Source organism: Triticum urartu, chromosome 2A, assembly GCF_056163025.1.
Source record: "Triticum urartu cultivar PI428250 chromosome 2A, HENAU_Tu73, whole genome shotgun sequence".
Lineage (NCBI taxonomy): Eukaryota > Viridiplantae > Streptophyta > Magnoliopsida > Poales > Poaceae > Triticum > Triticum urartu.
Genome location: NC_141874.1, coordinates 758,776,637 through 758,794,973, shown reverse-complemented (window position 1 = coordinate 758,794,973; position 18,337 = coordinate 758,776,637). Strand labels below are relative to the sequence as shown.

The 18,337-nt window shown below is 47.8% G+C and overlaps 1 protein-coding gene across 1 annotated transcript; it reads left to right on the top strand.

Annotated features, from left to right (window-relative positions):
* The first annotated feature begins 10,888 nt into the window (after positions 1-10,888).
* Positions 10,889-16,929, top strand: LOC125540345 (uncharacterized). Its single transcript, XM_048703955.2, has 4 exons — positions 10,889-11,230; positions 11,320-12,381; positions 12,813-16,042; positions 16,145-16,929. The coding sequence occupies exons 1-4, from the start codon at positions 10,952-10,954 to the stop codon at positions 16,188-16,190; spliced, it is 4,617 nt and encodes a 1,538-aa protein (XP_048559912.1). The 5' UTR covers positions 10,889-10,951; the 3' UTR covers positions 16,191-16,929.
* Positions 16,930-18,337: the final 1,408 nt, after the last annotated feature.

Genomic DNA, 18,337 nt, shown 5'->3' with positions numbered 1-18,337 from the left:
CAAACTTCTCGACTACATTCAATTTCTTTGGACAGACACTGCACCAATTGCTTTTCATAAATAGTAGGACAGGAGTGATGAGAATATATTTTTGGAATTGTCCAATAAATATTCGGATTAGTTTTGAGAGGATCCAGAAGCATTTCAGGGTCATCGGAAGGGTTTCAGAGAGTATTGGGTAATACCAAGTATTACCGATATATATAGAACACTTTTCTATTCAATTATATATATATATATATGGAAAGTGTTTCTGGGATGTTAAATTATATATAAAAGGGTCTAGATATTTTTAGAACACTTTTCTATTCAATTTAGTATCAACGGGCCTAAAAAGGCCAAAAGGTGGAAGGCAACTTGGGCCACAAGGGCCCAATTGGAGGTGGTGCCTCCCTTCCCTAAGGAAGGAGGCCGAATTGGAGTGAGGGAGGGTTTCCCCTCCCCCTATGACCGGCGCACCAAGGAGGGAAGGTTTCCCTATTTGTGTGCAACCCCTGCTCTCCCCTCAAACCTATATATAATAGGTGATTTTGTCCTTGGAATATACAAGGTTGGAGCCTCATCTAGTCCCTATAGTTCTAGTTGTAGTTAATCCTAGTTGATCTAATTAGAGCTAGACAAATCATGTAATCCTCATAACTAGAAGCCCAGTGTGGTTCTAATCTACTCCCTCTAATTCTCGGGCAACGGTTAGCTCTGGACGGCGAAGCGCTGCCGGATCATGAAGGATGCACGCTTGCAACCAAGTATATAGGCCGTGCTTTCGTTCTTCAGTTCGAGGGACTGTTCATGGGTGGTTCGCAAGATCGTTCATCGACGGTTTGAGGGACTCCAAGTATGATCTACACCAACACGTTCTTCTTTCGCAGCAACTCGATGACGGTAATGATCATAATACCAACCGGTTATGCATCTTCATATTGATCTTGGGTGTGTGTAGGCATGAATTTTTTTGTTTTCTACTACGTTTCCCAATAGGTGGGTTGACCGGTTGATGTTAATCCGTCCTGCCCCATCAGTGGTGAAGGTGAGGGAGCCAAGTGTGAGGCTCTCTCCTGGTGTGAGACCTCTGGAAATTGAGAAAGATCCGATATGATATTGGTATCCAGCCGACGCGGCCCATGCTTCGTGTGCCAACTGACAGCTACAGAAAACCGTAAGATCCCTCAATAGGGTGCCTTGCTTAGATGGAAGTCACATCTCAAAGGTTGCACGAGGGATTTACCCAGGATCGGGCCTCCATGGTGGAGAAATATCGTACATCATGCTTGCTATTATTATTCTTAATGTGATACCTCTAAGCCTTGTGGCTATTGTACACTCGAGAATCATTGATATTCGAGAGAAGTCTATATTACAACCCTGAACTATCACCAAAGTCTAAGATACAAACCCGAACTCCATAAATATCAACCTTGAACTCTAAAAACCAGACATGATTCAACCCTCTCCTCCCCCAACCGTGGTTTTGACCCTGTTGACCGAGTTTGAGTCATTGACTGTCTAGTTAGATAAATAAAAAATTCCATCTCTCACAGCCACAGTCATTTACATGTTGGACCTTAAAAAAGTCGTATCCTCAATCCAGCCCTGGGCAAAGGAGCACAGCGGTGGAGGCCGGTGCACGGATGGTGGAGGAGCTTCGACGAGTTGTGCAAGGCGGCGCTCGACTGCGGTGAGCATGTGTGGGGAGTCCAGGCGGCGCTCGACTAGAAGGCAGAGTGGTGAGTGAGCCCCTGAGGCCATGGCTAGCTAGGAGCTTAGCATCCCCCAAATCGACGCTTGCAGAGAGGGAAAAACGTCGGGAATGAGAGAAGAAGGTGCCGCTCACCACGGGGAAGTCCAATCGGTGGTTGGAGAGGAAGGGGGCAGCGAGCTCGGAGGTGGCGGCTCTGGTCGGACTTGGAGGAGCAGGAGGACGTCGGCGTGGGGCATCCCGAGCGTCCAGATGAAGAGGTCGATTAGGCGTCCCATGGATACCTCGTTTTATTTGGAGGTCGTCATTGGCCGCGCATATCAGTGATGACCTTATCCTCAGACATTGGTGGTTGTGGGCTCGGCGAGGTGCAGGGCTGGCATGGAGGAACGGGAAGGAGGAGAAGGGCTGGTGGCGGTGGCTGGACGAAGCACCAGCACCGGGGCGCGGGCGGCACGACTGCTTGTGCTGCCTGATGGGGCTATATCAATGGGTGGCAGCTGCGTGACCATGTCTGTTGTAGTTGTCGACCAGAGGAGGGGGTGGCACAGGGAAAGGGGAGGAGGCTATGGGAGCGACTGGAGGCAGCGGCGCTGCTCGCTGTCGGTTGGCCGGGTGGTGCGACCGTGCCGCAGGATCGAGCGAGGAGGAGGTGGTGGCGGAGGCTGGGTCAGGCGAGATGAGTGAGGAGAGAGAAAGGAGCTAGGATTACGTAGATCGCTGATGTGGCAGGCTGACTAGGTTACTGCTAGGCAATCAATGGTTAAAACTGAGTCAAAACCGGGCCAGGTTGATTTTTGTCCGTGTTGAAAGTTTGAGGTTGTAAAGTGAACAGTTTTGAAGTTCGGAGTTGTATCTTAGACTTGTGTGGTAGTTCAGGGTTATAACATGGACTTCTCTCTTGCTATTCTAGCAAAGAACATACACATTAATTACGAACTTGGAAATAAATAATAACATTTATTGTTGTCTCTAGCGTATGTTTTCATCATGTAAATCTCAACGTAGCAATAGTTAGGCTCGTATTTATATTCTGCATAGCCTAAAGTTGCTAATTAACAAGGTAAAATTTATTATGGCAGCCCCACCATTCTACATCCAATCGCAATAAAAAGAAAGCAAAGTAGCTTTAATTAGGGCAGCCCCAACGTTGTACATCATATCAACACCAAACTTTTCGACCTCCCTGCTCGAGCCCGTTTTGAGATCCAACATGGAGCGGCAAACATCCAAAGACACGTCCGCTTGTCAAATTACAGTAAACCGAGGGGAAGTTTGCGGGCGTCCGAACCATCACCATGTAGGCACTCAACACCTCTAAAAACCCATTCAGAGTCGCGGATTTCTTACTTTGTCCCTTCCTTCGCTCTGTATCTACGGTCCTCCTAGGTCGACACAGCTCGTGTATCACCCTGACCGGCCGCCCAGGCCTTGCCGATACTCCACCCGGGTGCCAGGCCGACTTTTCCTATGTCGCGATCACCCCTCGTTTGTTCGTCACATAGGTACACTCCGCCCCTGCTGATGCCTGTCATGGTGGAAGCCATGCTCGACAAATGTTTGTCTAAAGGACGTAGCCAAATTGTTGACAAGTTTTTTCTTATTTTGAAGCAAACATGATGGATTCGGACATGGAGTACCTCTACAACGAGTTCTTTGATTCGTCCTCGTCGGATGAGGACAAATATGAGGACGAAGCGACGATGATGCAGCATGTCCTGGCAGACACAAAATGTGCGGAGGAACATATTCTAAATTTCAATGGATCAATCAAGGGGCATGAGTGTTGAATCAGAGGAGGGCACGGGCCATTTCATGCTGATGAACTACTACTTTTTCACTGATGCCCTATCGTGGATCATTTTTGCGCTAGTTTTGGATGTGAAAAAATGTGTTCGATTGCCTCAACAATGGTTCCCAGTTCTATGATGACTACTTCATCTTGAAGGATGTTCTTGGAAGAAATGGATTCTGTGGTGGCCAATAGTGCACGACTATAGTGAGGATGTTTTTTATAGCGTAGCCGCAGGTTCATAGGACGAGTACCTCCGAATGTCTGACAGCACATACGAAGATGCCATGGTCAGGTTTGCTATTGCGGTGGTCGCGGTGTTTGGACCGCGGTACTTGAGAGAACCAACCGCTGAAGACACCGCAAGGCTTCTGGCACTGTTGAAAGCAAGAAGATGGCCAGGATTACTCAGATCCCTTTATGGCAAGCACTGGAAACGGAAGAACTGCCCGTGAATTGAACAAGGGCAATATCAATGCCATGTGAAGAAGCCACCATCATTCTTGAAATTCTTGCATCACAACACGTCTGGATTTGGCACTCTTTCTTTGGCATGCCCTGGTCTCACAATGATATCATCGTGTTTCAGTGGTCTACATTATTCGCTAGGTTGACTGCGGGACAAGCTCATCCAACTATGTCTTCAATGATCATGACTATACTATCTTTTTTATTGTATCTACCGTCCTTGGGCAACCTTCGCAAAACCATCTCTGAGCCAACAACTCAAAAAAGAGCTCATTTTCCCCCAATGACAAGGATCTAGAAAGGATGTGAATACTACATTTGGAGTGTTTCTAGCCCGTTTTGCAGCTGTTTGAAGACGTGCGAAAATATGGTATCTGGAGACCCTATGAGTGTTGATGACATGGTGTGTGATCTTGCAAACACAATTGTGAAGAATGATGGTGAAGATGATGCCGAAGGTGTGGAATTTGAGAATATGGGTGATCCTATCAAATTTCCGCCTCTGAATCCAACCACATTTGAGGAGTTTTACAAATACATTAGCAAATTCGACATGGAGGAACTCAGGAGCAACTTCAAAATGGTATGACTCTGTATCCATGGGCGATTAAAGGGGACATGTAGAACATGTGTGTTGGCCCAGTCCCGACATCGAATACTTCTGACGACAGTGATATGACCAACGACGAACGACGATGAAGCGAAGCGAAGCTGGTTGAACTTGGTTCCTGCCCCAAGCGGACAGACCTTCGAGAAATCAATTAGCAACACCGAGATAAGACTCGCACGTACACAACCTGCTGAACGATCTTTGCTTTGATCGTTACAGCGCTACTAGTAGTAACGTACGCGTAGACGATTCGGCTGATTGCCACAGGAGCGTATCGCTCCTGGTTTGATTTGTATTACTTCACAAATCCAAGGTACTGTTTACAGGGGGTCTACATGGATATAAATATCAGCTAGGCTGCCGTAGTTCCTAGACCGAATCAGCCAAGAATACTAATCCTACAAGGATACTAATTGGTGCACTAGTTGAACACGTACACACACATGTAGTCGGACTGGACGTTGGGTTTACTTCCAACAATCACTCCTTAAACACGACGTCGTCAAGTTACAGCTCCGACGCCAATCCTTTCTTGCATCTTCAAGAACTTCTCTCGGTCCAAGGACTTGGTTAGCATATCCGCCAGCTGATCGTCGGTGCGAATGTAGTTGACCTTCATCTTATCTTCTTCCACGCAGTCCTTCTTGTAGTGATACATCGTATCAATGTGCATGCTTCTATCATGCCGCATTGGATCCTCACGTAGAAAACTTTCAGACTTGCTATCAACATTAAGCACCACTTGTTCCATATCTCAATCCATGAGATCACCGTGTAGCCTCCCTAGCCACACATCTTGACACGCCGCAGTGGCCGCTGCAATACACTCTATTGCATCAACTCCGGGTACTTTACTCTTCTTGCTCAGCTCAAGACGAGGTTTCATTGGAGCAGCAACTAGATTGCAATCTTTCATGCCACGGCTTTCAAGTACCTTCCTTGTGTATGCCTCCTGGCATAGTGTGATCCCCTCCGTCTTTTGATGTATCTCTATCCCGGGGTCGTAGCTCAAAAGACCGAGATCATCCATCTTGAAAAACTCTTTCATCTGTAGCTTGAACTTTGCAATCACCTCTTCATGTGCTCCAGTAATCAATAGGTCGTCGACGTAGATGCCAACCAGTAGACGATCCCTTCCTTTACCTCTCTTGTACATTGCATGCTCTAGTGGGGCTTTCTCAAATCCAAGAGAAACCAATGTCTGATCAAGTTTGACGTTCCACTCTCGAGGTCCTTGCCATAGCCCATACAAGATTTTGTGTAATTTCAGTACCTTGTGCTCCTCTCCCTCTTTGATGAAACCTGGTGGTTGATTAACATACACATCTCCTTCTATCTCGCCATTCAAAATCGCGGATTTTACATCCATGTGATGTACTTTCCATGATTCCTGAGCCGCGAGAGCGATGAGTAATCTCACCGACTCCATATTTGCAATGGGAACAAACACTTCTTCGAAGTCCATACTTTTCTCTTGCACATACTCTTTGGCCACAAACCTCGCTTTATGCTTCATGCACCCTTCAACGTCTTTCTTGACCTTAAATTCCCACTTGAGCTCTATGGCATCATGTCCGTTGGGAAGATCCAGGAGCTCCCATACTTTGTTGTCTCGAATCGACCTCAAGTCTTTATCCATAGCATGATGCCAACACTCTTCTGTCTTTGCGCCTTCAAAATTTTCCGCTTCCTTGATGTGCAAACATTGTTGCCCTTTACTCCTCAGCTTCATCGAATTTATTTGAAGCGCTTCCTCTGAAGATATGTCCAACATGCATCGTTCTCGTGCTACCGAAGAAGACACACTATCGTCTGGACTTGCCAAAGTTCCTGTTGCTGGTGATTTGGGCTCTTCAACTGCTCCTCGTAAGCCCTGCACAGTTGCTGCTAATTTCTAGCTTGCCTTCCGTGAGTATCCCCTTGCATCTCTTCTGGCATGCTAGAAAAACCTTTATGGGTAGTAGTACCTCCGTCCAGAGCTCTCACTTCTAGCCCATCTCCTTTTTCTGGAATATGCTCACGTTCTAGCCCAAGCACTAGGAGGGTGTTTGTTTCCAGGGATTTATTGGTTTAGGGACTTAAATAAGTCTTTATAAGTCCCATCTAAACCAAACAGGAGGGACTTATAGGGATTTAAAGTGGGCATTTGGGACTTATGAAATAAGACTTTTAAGGAGGGACTTATAGGGACTTATAGTTGTAATATGGTCTTATAGAGATTTATAAGTCCCAGAACCAAACAGATAGGGACTTTTTAGGGACTTAGAACTTATAAGTTGAGACTAAAAAAAGTTCTAAAACTTATGAACCAAATAGGGCCTAGGCCTCCACGTGATATTAGGCTTCCTTGTGGAACGCTTATTGTAGCCGGCCTGCTAGATGGAGTGCTAGCCATCGACGCTGCACCGGCCACACCATCGCACCTCGTCTCGGCCACCTGCTCGCGCGAGCTGGCTGGCTTGCCGCTCGTTGCAATGCACACAACGTTTTGACTCGCCATGTCGTATCCATCGTAACTTGCTGCGTCTGGACTGTCTAACATCACGCTGTCTGATCCGACTGCAACTCGCTGCGTGCCTTGGCCCGTCTCTGTTTTGACCATGCTGAGACGTTGTACGTCATCGACTTCTGGCGCCACACCTTCGTCTATCTTCGGAATTGCTGAACTGTTCTTTCGGCCGCAGCTGGCCACTCTCGGACGCGCCGTGCAAAGGCTACTTTTCCATGGACGAGCACACGCAGCTTTCGTTGCATCCGCTTCAGCAAAGTTAGCACTTACGTCCATAGCATTGTCGTAAGTTTTGGAATCACCCCCGCATCTGTAGCTTCGATACGAGTTTTCGAAACATGATCATGATGGCAAACTTTTCCTTCCGCAAGCTTGACAATTTCTTTAGTCAACGCTTGAGAGTCTGGATCCTCCTCGTCCACGAGTTCACTCATTAACATCATGTCACCATCATCTCCTTGCTGGGCCATGAGCGCCTTCTCCTTCGGTGTTTCCTCGCAGTCAGCCTTGAAGTGACCGAGGAGGCCACAGTTATAACACCTCACTTTCCTGATGTCAAAATTTCTCCTCGGTGGTGGTGCAGCCTCATCGTCTGAGTCGTCGTCCGAGTCGGTGAAGTTCTTTCTCGCCGAAGGCTGCTTCCCCTTCTTTTTGCTGCTGCTCGTGGATCCGCCTTGCTTTTCCTTTGACAAAGCGACCCACTGCGCCCTTGTGAGCATCACAATCTCGTCGTTCCTCCCGTCCCCAAGACTGTACCGCATACGCTCGTCGTGAGCCTTGTAGCGTCCGACGAGATCATCAATGGAGAGAGTCGCGAGATCGACGCACTGCTCGATCGCCGTGACAATTTGCAGGTACCGGGGAGGGGCCGCGCGCAAGAACCGCCGGACAACCGAGGTCTCCGTGAGGTTTTCTCCAAGCGCACGAATCCGATTGACAAGAGTTACTACCCGTGAAGCGAACGCATCCACAGACTCATCGTCCCCCATGACCAAAGTCTCGTAGTTTCTTAGGAGAGTTTGGAGATTAGCTTGCTTGACGCGGGTGTGCCCTCGAACATGAGCTTCAGCGTATCCCACACCTCCTTTGCCGTTGCTTTGGCGATTAGGTGCTGGAGGACATCCATCGGCATCATTGAGTAAATCGCCGCCGCCGCCTGCCGATCCTTCCGGTGCTCGGCTCCCTCCTTCTTGAACGCGTCGCCTCCGGGATCCACCGCGTCCCATAGCTCGTTGGCGCGGAGACCACACTCCATGAGGGCCTTCTAGACCCCGAAGTTCTCGCGATCAAACCGTGGATACGACGAACTCGCCGGAGCAGCAATTACTTTAGCCTCACCGGAGTACTCCGCCAGCTGCTTGTTCTTCTCGTCGTCCGCAAGGACGATTCCAAGGGGGGACGAGGGGGGGCTAGACCCCCCCCCCCCCCCCCCCGACGAACTTGTTTCGCCTCAATAGCGATTAGGCAGGCTGGTATTTAGGCAGTGTTTTGACTCAATTTTCCTCAATTCGCCCCCCCTGTCCGGCTGTCGTGCGTAACCACGTGAAACCCCAGGGCCGCCCTAGCTCATGTACACTACGTACATAGCAGATCCAAACCAAGAAAAAAGAAAAGGCCCACCATCGAAGAGAAAAGGGGCCAGGGTCTATTGGTCCTGGGACATGCGGCTGCAGCAGCACGTACACAACCGCCTTTTTCTCAAAAAAAAAGTACACAACCGCTTTGATTCTCTGCTGCTGCGATCGCCACGATTTTAGCGCCGCCAATCTTCCTAACTGTCGTGCGATCCAATCTCCATCCACCGCTCGCCGTAGTAGAGCCTGCCGTCGCGGCCGGCAAGGCTGTCCGTGAAGGAGAGGAGCACGGCAAATGTGCTCCAACCTCCCAGCGAGAGTCACAAGAGATTGATCCAGATCCATCATAGCTGCACCTGCACGGTTAGTACCTTCTTCATCTCTTGATCTTTAATCTGTTCAAATTTGTGTGGTTCTGCCATACAAAATCTACAAAGATCAGAAATAAATTACAACATATTGGCTGTCCATGTATTGTTATACTCGTGTATAGATAAAACGAGGATGAGAAACTGAAAAATGTTTGCCAAGAGCATTTGCGTCCAACTGTCCAACCCTACAGACCCCAATCGATCATTCCTCTGAGACAGTAAGGAGATTACGGAAAGCACCACCACCATGAGCGACCATGGAGACGACGATGCACACCATTCTCAATAATTAACCTTAGCTTCAAATCTCTGTTTTTTGCTGGTTAATATGAATGATAATTAATTGATTGACATGAAAATCAGAGTTGGTCAATTCAACATAGTACCGTCTGCCAAATTATGTACTATAACTAATTTAGATGCTTTTTTTTGTCAAAGATGAATATTAATTTTGTAATGTTTAGCTGTTTACACTAGCGAACACGAGTCTGGGCTTATGTTTCTTTGCACACTTTAAACTTCTGAGTGATCATCCGGTGCCCATCGGTCTATAAGAGCTCAAGTCTGAAACTCACCCCCCCTATGTCAAATTCCTGGCTCCGTCCCTGGTCGTCCGCCATGATCCTCCGTTACTAGAAGATCAACCTTACTCTGATACCAATTGTTGGCCCAGTCCCGACACCGAATACTTCCGACGACGGCGATACGACCGACGACGAACGACGATGAAGCAAAGCGAAGCTGGTTGAACTTGGTTCCTGACCCAAGCGGCCAGACCTTCGAGAAATCAATTAGCAGCACCGAGATAAGACTCGCACGTACACAACCTGCTGAACGATCTTTGCTTTGATCGTTACAGCGCTACTAGTAGTAACGTACGCGTAGACGATTCGGCTGATTGCCACAGGAGCGTATCGCTCCTGGTTTGATTTATATTACTTCACAAATCCAAGGTACTGTTTACAGGGGGTCTACATGGGTATAAATATCAGCTAGGCTGCCGTAGTTCCTAGACCGAATCAGCCAAGAATACTAATAATCCTACAAGGATACTAATTGGTGCACTAGTTGAACACGTACACACACATGTAGTCGGACTGGACGTCGGGTTTACTTCCAACAATGTGTGCCCATAAGTTGAATTGAAGTTTAAACTATTTTATTTCAATGTAATATCTGAATTTGAACTGGTGCTACATTTGAATATTTTCACTACTTCAAAAATTATGCTATTTATCTATAATTATTTGAGCAATGTGGACATAAAGAAACATGGGCGAAAGTTGATGCGCACGGTTGGATGACGGCTCCTGTAGCCATGTCCGTAGACACATCCAGACATGTCCGCTATTGTTTGGTGTGTCCGTTTGGATGTACGCCCTATTGGAGATACCCTTAGAACATCTACAACCTGAGATATCCTCCTCAAATAATTGGACAAAAGAGAGAAAGGAAAAATTCATCAAACCAGACCCCTCACTCTGTCCTCATTTGCCTAAGTTGTCCGCAAACTCCATGCTCAGTCCATACATGGGGAGGATATGAAAATGTTCGGGTGTGTCAGCAATATAGGATGTGGCTCACCACGGACCATTTTTTTTCTCTCTTCATCTCCATCAATTGCATGCATGTGACCGGACAAACTTACGAACAAAGTGAGAGATCCGATGTACTCCCTCCGTAAACTAATATAAGAGCGTTTAGAACACTATTTTAGTGATCTAAACATTTTTATATTAGTTTACGGAGGGAGTATTTATGAACAAAATGGGGCTTGAAACTGACACACCCGACACTGATTGTACGCATGTGCGGACATTTGAGGGTCAAATTTCCCCATTATGGTACTAGATGCCCGTAGGAGGCCATCCTCTCCCCCACCTACCACTCAACCCGCGCACAGAGCTAGCTGTCCTTTGAAGCAAGAGGCCATGGCGGACCAAGCCATCGTGGAAAGGACGTGCACGAAGCTGAGATCCGCCATCGGTGATGATGAGGCCACCGAGTCCACAGGCGACCTGCGGGAAATGCTGGACACGCTTGAGGCCATGCATGCGGCGATGGTCGACAAGGAGAGATTATGGGACGGTTTCAAGTCCAAGTCCGGGAAAGAGTGGGTGAAGAAGGTCAGGACCGCCGCCAACGGGGTCTCGGACCTCGTGGACGAGTTCAAGATGCAACCCGCCGCAGGGACACCGGCTACAGGAAAGGTATGCTAGCTGTATCTGCTCCATAATTTTGGTGGCCAATTAATAGGGTTCCGACGGATCTTGAATCGTGAGGATTGATTTCTTGACAGACGACGACGAAGAGTGTCGAGCTCCCTGAGAAGATGAAGCAGATTAAAGAAATACTGAAGGGGGTACTCAAGGAGTGGAATGATTTCCAAGTTAAAAATCGTGCATCAAATCCAATTACTGTAGGTGCTATTGTAGGAAGAGATGAAGATAGAGAGAAGATAATTGCTCAGCTATCTGCACGCTGCCCGAGTGAAGAGCCCATCATTCTTCTCATCGCTGGTGAGGAAGGCGTAGGCAAGACAACAGTAGCAGAAATGGTTTTCAACGATGTCCGATTCAGATGCTATTCTCGGGCATGGGTCAATAACTCACTGGAATTGCATGAAATAGGCAAGTCGATAATTTCTCAATTATCTGGGAAAGAAGAGTTGAGCCATGCTTCAGAGGACGACATGGACTCTATAAGGGACCGCCTTCATAAGCTACTCAATGGCATGAAGGTACTCGTCGTTCTAGATGACTTATTTATGGCTTCCTATGAGTGGGAGCCCTTGAAGCAGATGTTTTCTGTAGATGGCAAGGGCAGTCAGGTGATTGTAGTGGCAACAACAACACAAACATGGACAGATTCTGTGATTCATGTACACACTCTAGATCTTTTGAGTAAGGACATGTGCTGCACAATAATCAAGCAACTGGCGGGTGGTTCCAAGGATCCATCCACCAAGAAGGAATTGGAGCAGATAGCACCAGCGATTGCAGAGCGCTGTGGGGGTTTGCCATTAGCGGCTCAATTATTTGGCCGCTTGCTAAAGTTCAAACATTATGAAGCATGGCCGACACTACTGGATAAAAGTCTCTGGTCAGATAACGCTGTTGATCTATCCTTGGAATTGAGCTACAGAAGCATGCCACCAAATTTGAGATTATGTGTAGCTTACTGCACCCTCTCATACGTGGCAGCTCATCAAAGATTAGTCAAAGAAGATCTGATTCATCAATGGATAGCTCTCGGTCTTATTGAGCCATCTGACGGTACTATTTCGGCTATAAAACTTGCCGAGGAGTATATTACGAGGCTTTTGGACATGTCATTCCTGCAAACTGCCAACTTGCCACCGGTGAGTGACCAAATTCATCTAAGAAATTTCATTTCCTATTCTTTTGGTTTGATGAAAGTGATATACATCTCTACTGAAAGCAATTACGCTTTCCTAATTTCATCGCGAGGCAACTCACATTAGGACACGTTTATGTGGCTCTGCAGACAACACATTTTGCATCATACTCTGACTAGCATTTTTAGGAATGATAGAGTTATAATATAAGAAATCTGTTCGGTAATTTATCAACTGTGTATGGAGGACTGCACACAGCTGGAGTACAGGACTTTTTCCTATCTGTAGCTAGTGGAGCCTCAGTTTAATTGCATCAACGAGACCAGTAGTATCCAAACAGTATCTTTGAAAGAGATGTTTATTACGCAAAGATAAGAATGATTACAACAGAAGATCCATTACTAATGCATTTATGTGTCATTCCTTTGTTGCAGGCCAGTGGAAAGGATGACACGACGGAAATATTATTCAAGATGCACGACAGTATCCTTCAATTCGGACGAAATCTTATAGAAGCCGATCTGGAGGAAGTGTACGATCCAGAGGACTCTAGTGTGACTGAACACTGCCGCTATGTAGTGATAGTCGAATGTGACGCCTGGCCATCCAAGTCATTATTACCTGCCCGGAAAATAAGCGTGATACATTGTTTCCTCTGTAGTGAAATGGACCTAAGTGATGATTCATTTTCAGTTCCCAGCTGCCTGCGTGTCTTGAATTTAGAGAGGACGGCCATACAGAGGCTACCAGATTCGATCTGTTCAGTTGAGCAATTAGGGTATCTTAATTTATCAGGCTGCTCTGGACTAGTAGGTCTGCCAGCAAAATTTGGGGAATTAAAAAGGCTGCTGCATATCAACTTATCAGGCTGTTCTGGACTTGAAACTCTGCCTGAATCATTTGGGGAGCTAAAAGATCTGCGGTATATCAACTTATCAGGCTGTTATGGACTAGAAAATCTGCCTGGGTTATTTGGGACGCTAATAAATCTGGTGCGTGTCAACTTATCAGGTTGCCGTGCACTGAAAAATCTGAACAAAAAAATTGGGAAGCTGGCAAATTTGATGCATCTCAACTTGTCAGGTTGTTCTGTCCTAGTAACTCTGCCAGGGTCATTTGGAAAGCTAATAAAGTTGGTGCATATCAACCTATCTAACTGCTCTAGTCTAGGAAAACTGCCACCATCATTTGGGAAGCTAGCAAGTTTGAAGAACATCAACTTATCAGGTTGCTCTGGACTAGTAACTCTTCCCAAATCTTTTGGGGATCTAAGAAATTTATTGCATATTGATCTGTCCCGCTGCTATGGATTAAAAATGCTGCCAGAATCATTTGGGAAGCTACCAAAATTGGAGCATATTGGCTTGTCAGGTTGCTCTGGACTGGTAGCTCTACCCGAATCCTTTGGAGGGCTAACAAATTTGTTGCATATTGATCTGTCACGCTGCTGTAAACTCTCAAAGCTGCCGGGATCATTTAAAAATCTGTCAAAATTGGTTCATCTAGATTTATCATTTTGGTGTTGTTTCGAAGGGATCAAGATAGCTCTTGGTGGCCTTACCAGTCTCCAGCATTTGAACTTGTCACACCCTTGCTGCTATGGTGCTGACCACGGCTATCTTGAAGAGCTAAAAGGGGTTTTGGGCAATCTCAGTGGACTCCGGTATTTAAACATATCCATGTTTCTGAACCCTCTCTCTTACCGCCTGTCAGAAAAGGAAAATCTTCAACAGATTGGATCTTTTCTTGAACAATATATTGGATGTATCAGCAGCTTGCACAGTCTAGAGCATCTGGATTTATCTCATAACATTTTTCTTTGTGATCTAGCTGAAAGTCTGAGTGGCTTGCATAGCTTGGATACACTGGACCTCTCAGGCTGCATTAGACTGAAAAAATTAGAAACATGGATGACTAAAATGGACTCTCTGAAGTCAGTAATTTTGAGGGACTGCGACGGTCTGGAAATTTACGAGTTTGAAGTTGGTGTTGATGATAATATTAACAACTATGTACAGCTACAGGATGTAACATCAAAAGTGTTGGAGATAAGATGTCTTGAGAAAATGAAGTGTTTGGAGGAAGCTGAGAGAATAAAATTGGTAGAGAAATCAAAACTTCAGAATTTGAAGCTTTGTTGGACTGTGGACTCTGAACCTGTCCAGTCAGTGGATGATAATAAACCTGACAGGTCCGTACAGGGTAATGAACCTGAGGATTCTGTGCAGGAGAATAAACTTGACAGGCCCGTGGAGAAGAATGAATCTGAGGTATCGGTGGAGAATAATAGACCTGACAAGTCAGTTAAGGAGACGGAACCTGAGATCTCTGTGGAGAGAAACAAACCTTGCGGTCGCGGGTCAGCCGAGGAGATTCAACATGAGGTCTCTGTGGAGGAGAACAAACCTCGCGGGTCAGCCGAGGAGATTGAACCTATGGTCTCTATGACTGACGGGTCCGTTGAGGAGATTCAACCTGAGGTCTCCATTGAGGAGAATCAACCTCACAAGTCCGTCTTCGTCAATGAAATTCAACCTGAGGTCTCTGTGGAGGAGAATAAACCTGACAGGTCCGTCAAGGAGATTGAACCCAAGGTCTCTGTGGAGATGAAAAAATCTGACAGCTCAGTGGAGAAGAATAAACCTGACAATTCGGTCAAGGACAATGATTTGTTAGAAGCATTCATGCCACCACAAAATCTGCAGTGCCTTGAGCTACATGGTTATAGGGGCAAAATATTCCACACTCATTGGTTGTCCAAGGCTAAACTTCTTAATCTTGTAAAGGTTACCATGGAAGGCTTCCCGAGTTGCGACATCCTGCCACCATTTGACATGTTACCTAACCTGCAGCACTTGGTTGTGAGGAGGATGGCCAGCATCAAGCGAATTAACGCCGGTTACCTGATTGGGAACAAACCAATAAAGTTTACAATAGAAGATATGCCTCTACTGGAAGAATTCAACACCACACACAGCAGTGCTGGTAAAAAGCTTGCTTCCTCAGCTATTGATGAACTGGTCGTACACAAATGTCCCCGCTTGAGGTTTGAAACTCTCTCCACGAGATTTCAGAAGCTGGTAATATCAGAATGTAAATTTTCGAAACGGGTAATATCAGAATATGATCAAGGGAAAAAGCATGAAGGATATGAATATGAAGAGGAGGGCCCTTCTCAACTGGTGGCCAAAAGCTGCTCTATGCCTATATACCAGTGGAGTCTGTTTCACCACCGCTGTGTCCTCCACAAGTTAACTATTGAGAAGTGTTCCCTCCATGCACTGCTACTGCTAGGGGTTGATTCTGACGACACTAGTTCACTACCAGAATACATGGGTCACCTCGCCTCTCTCCAGGAACTGAGTATCGTGTCCTGTGAAGATGTCAAACATCTTTGGGGGATCATACAGAAACTGACCTCTCTCAAGTCTCTGCACTTAAGTGCCTGCCAGGATTTACGTAAACTTGATGAAGTATTAGGAGATCTCACCTCTCTTGAGAAGCTTTCCGTCAACAGATGCCGCGAGATTGAAGTTCTCCCGCAAAGCATCAGTAAACTCACCAACCTCAAGGATCTGTATATTTTAGAGTGTCCAAGTTTGAAGGGGTGGTGTGAAAAAAAGGAAAGCAAGAAACGTCTCGGCCACGTCCAACCAACATACGAGTATGTCACCTTCAGTTCATTACTTCCTCGGTACTGGTTTTTTTATTGTTCTGCTTTACATTCCATTTCTTCCTTCACAGCTCTCTTGGTGTAACTCTGCAGATTACCTAATACCAGTGAGCTAGGCGAACAAATTAAGCGAAGCTAAGCGGATGTCTTGGCTCTGTTAGGAACATGGAGCCACTGCTTGAACATGGCCAGGCGACCTTCGAGTTATCACCGCAGGTTAATGTTTTCTTCTGATGATAATTAACGTGACTCAGGACATGATTTTAGACAACCTTTCAAATCGATCTCGTGTGTGTACTTGGATTGTTAGTTAATCTCGTTTTTCTCTCGGTTAGCTAGCTAGCTAGTGCTTGTTTAGGGAAAAATAAACGCACCTTTGCCTGTGAACGATGCTGGCCGTGGCCTGTGGCATGTAACGGCCAAGGCCCCAAGCCAATTCCTTCGCTTTCAGTTAAGAATTGATTAAGGCCTCCCAGTGTACAATTGGTGTGTCTCCCAGTGTAAAATTCGTGTTGTGTTCTTCAGCGCCACTGCAACTACAGTTGGCATCAGAGCTTTGTTGTTTGCTCCTGATGCATGGCAGGCTCCGGCGGCTCACGAGTTCAGGCCAGCGTCACTGACTCTAGAGCGCAGCGGCACTGCTTGGGTTGAGGGGTTGTTAGAGTTGTGTTGAATATTGTGTACAAGATAGGTTATAGTTGAACTTGTAGTTGTATTGTGTTTAGATAGGATATGGAGTCGTGTCCTAGTAGAACGCTTGTATCCTAGGCCTCTTTTATATAGCGGGGATAGACACACGATGTAACCTATGCCAACATAATAGCACAAGCACGCGGGGGAGCCGGCGCCCGGGCGGCCAGGGTGTGGTATTGTGACGGTGTCACGGAGAGGAGCGCCCGTAGTCAGGCCCCGGGGATGTAGCCATTTCGGTGAACCTCGTTAACAAATCTCGGTGTCGTGATCGTGTGATTGCTTGATCCTCAGTAGATCGACGAAGCGCCTCGGATTTATTCTAACAGGGGTATTTTTTGTGTGATCCTTATTGTTTAGCCCAACCTTAAGCTATATACCGAAAAGCACGTAAACATTACACTCAATCCAAGCAGGACCTTACGATATTCTATTGGTTGCACAGGTTTGCTGCGAATACATCGAATTTGAGCAGCACGAGTTATGCAGTCATTTTCCTTGTTCTGGCTGAGAGATGTTGCAGGGACTGGCATCACATATGGATAGCTTCACGTTCTCCATGTTCATGCCAGCGGCTGGCCTTGGACTGTAAGATAGCGTGAGGCAACTAGAGATAATTTTTTATATATATACCACAAATATAACACGCAAGGATAATCTCCCTTTGAGGAAGGGGAGATCTAAAGGAGGGAGGTAGCGGCTCCTGCGACTAGGGTTACCCCCGCTGCCGCCGGCCGCCCCCTCCTGCCGCCGCCACCCGCCAGCAGCGCTCTCCCCGCCTCCCTCTTCCCCTCCCCCTTCCCCTCCCCCGCGCTCCCATCCGCCCGCTCGCCCCCCCCCCCCCCCCCGCGGGCGACGGGCGGCCCCCTTCCCCCTCTCCTTCGGCCTCCTCCCCGTCGCCGCCGGCCAGAGTCGACGGGCCCTGCCCGCGCGGCGCTGGCGGCGGCGGGCCGTCCCTTCCCCGCTCGCTCTTGGGGGGTGCGGGGGCCTCCCGATGGCGGCGGTGCTGCTCGGCCGCTGTGGTGGGGTTCGGCGGCGGGAGTCCGACGAGCTTCGTGGTTCTCGGTGCGGCGGCGCGGCCGTTGGACGCGGGGCGGCGTGGCGGTGCTGTTGGCCGGCGACGCCCGAGCGGCCCAGATCTGGGCCCTTTCGGGCTCCATCTGGGCTAGGGCGGGCCGACGACTCGGTGCGTGGCGGCGCTGCTCCCTGGTTGGTAGTGAAGTGGCGGTGGTGTGCGGGCGGTGGCGGCTTCGTCGGCCGGCGAGCTGCAGCGTGACGGCAGGGGCTGTCCGGACCCTTTTGGGTTCGGCCGGGCCTCGGTGCCTGACAGGCCCCTTGTTCACGCGTCCGGTCGGCTCCGCGGTGGCGGTGATGGTTGTTCCCTCACGTCGGTGATGTTGCGGATGCCCCCAAGGCCACCCTCCCTTCTCCCATCCTCCAGGTCTCGTGTCGGTGACCTCAAGAAGACGACGAAGTTGATTCGGTGACCGTGGTGGCACATGTTGGTGGGCGGCGCAATGGGCGGTGCACTATGATTCGTCTGGGGTGGTGGTGGGGGTCTGGGTTGGGAGAAATCTCTGGCGGCTCGTCCGGCCC

Bases quoted from the DNA above. Each gene is read 5' to 3' on its own strand.
- LOC125540345 (XM_048703955.2), top strand. From the start codon at position 10,952: ATGGCGGACCAAGCCATCGTGGAAAGGACGTGCACGAAGCTGAGATCC. The intron at 11,231-11,319 runs GTATGCTAGCTG...ATTTCTTGACAG, and splicing joins GGACACCGGCTACAGGAAAG to ACGACGACGAAGAGTGTCGA. The intron at 16,043-16,144 runs GTATGTCACCTT...GTAACTCTGCAG, and splicing joins CACGTCCAACCAACATACGA to ATTACCTAATACCAGTGAGC.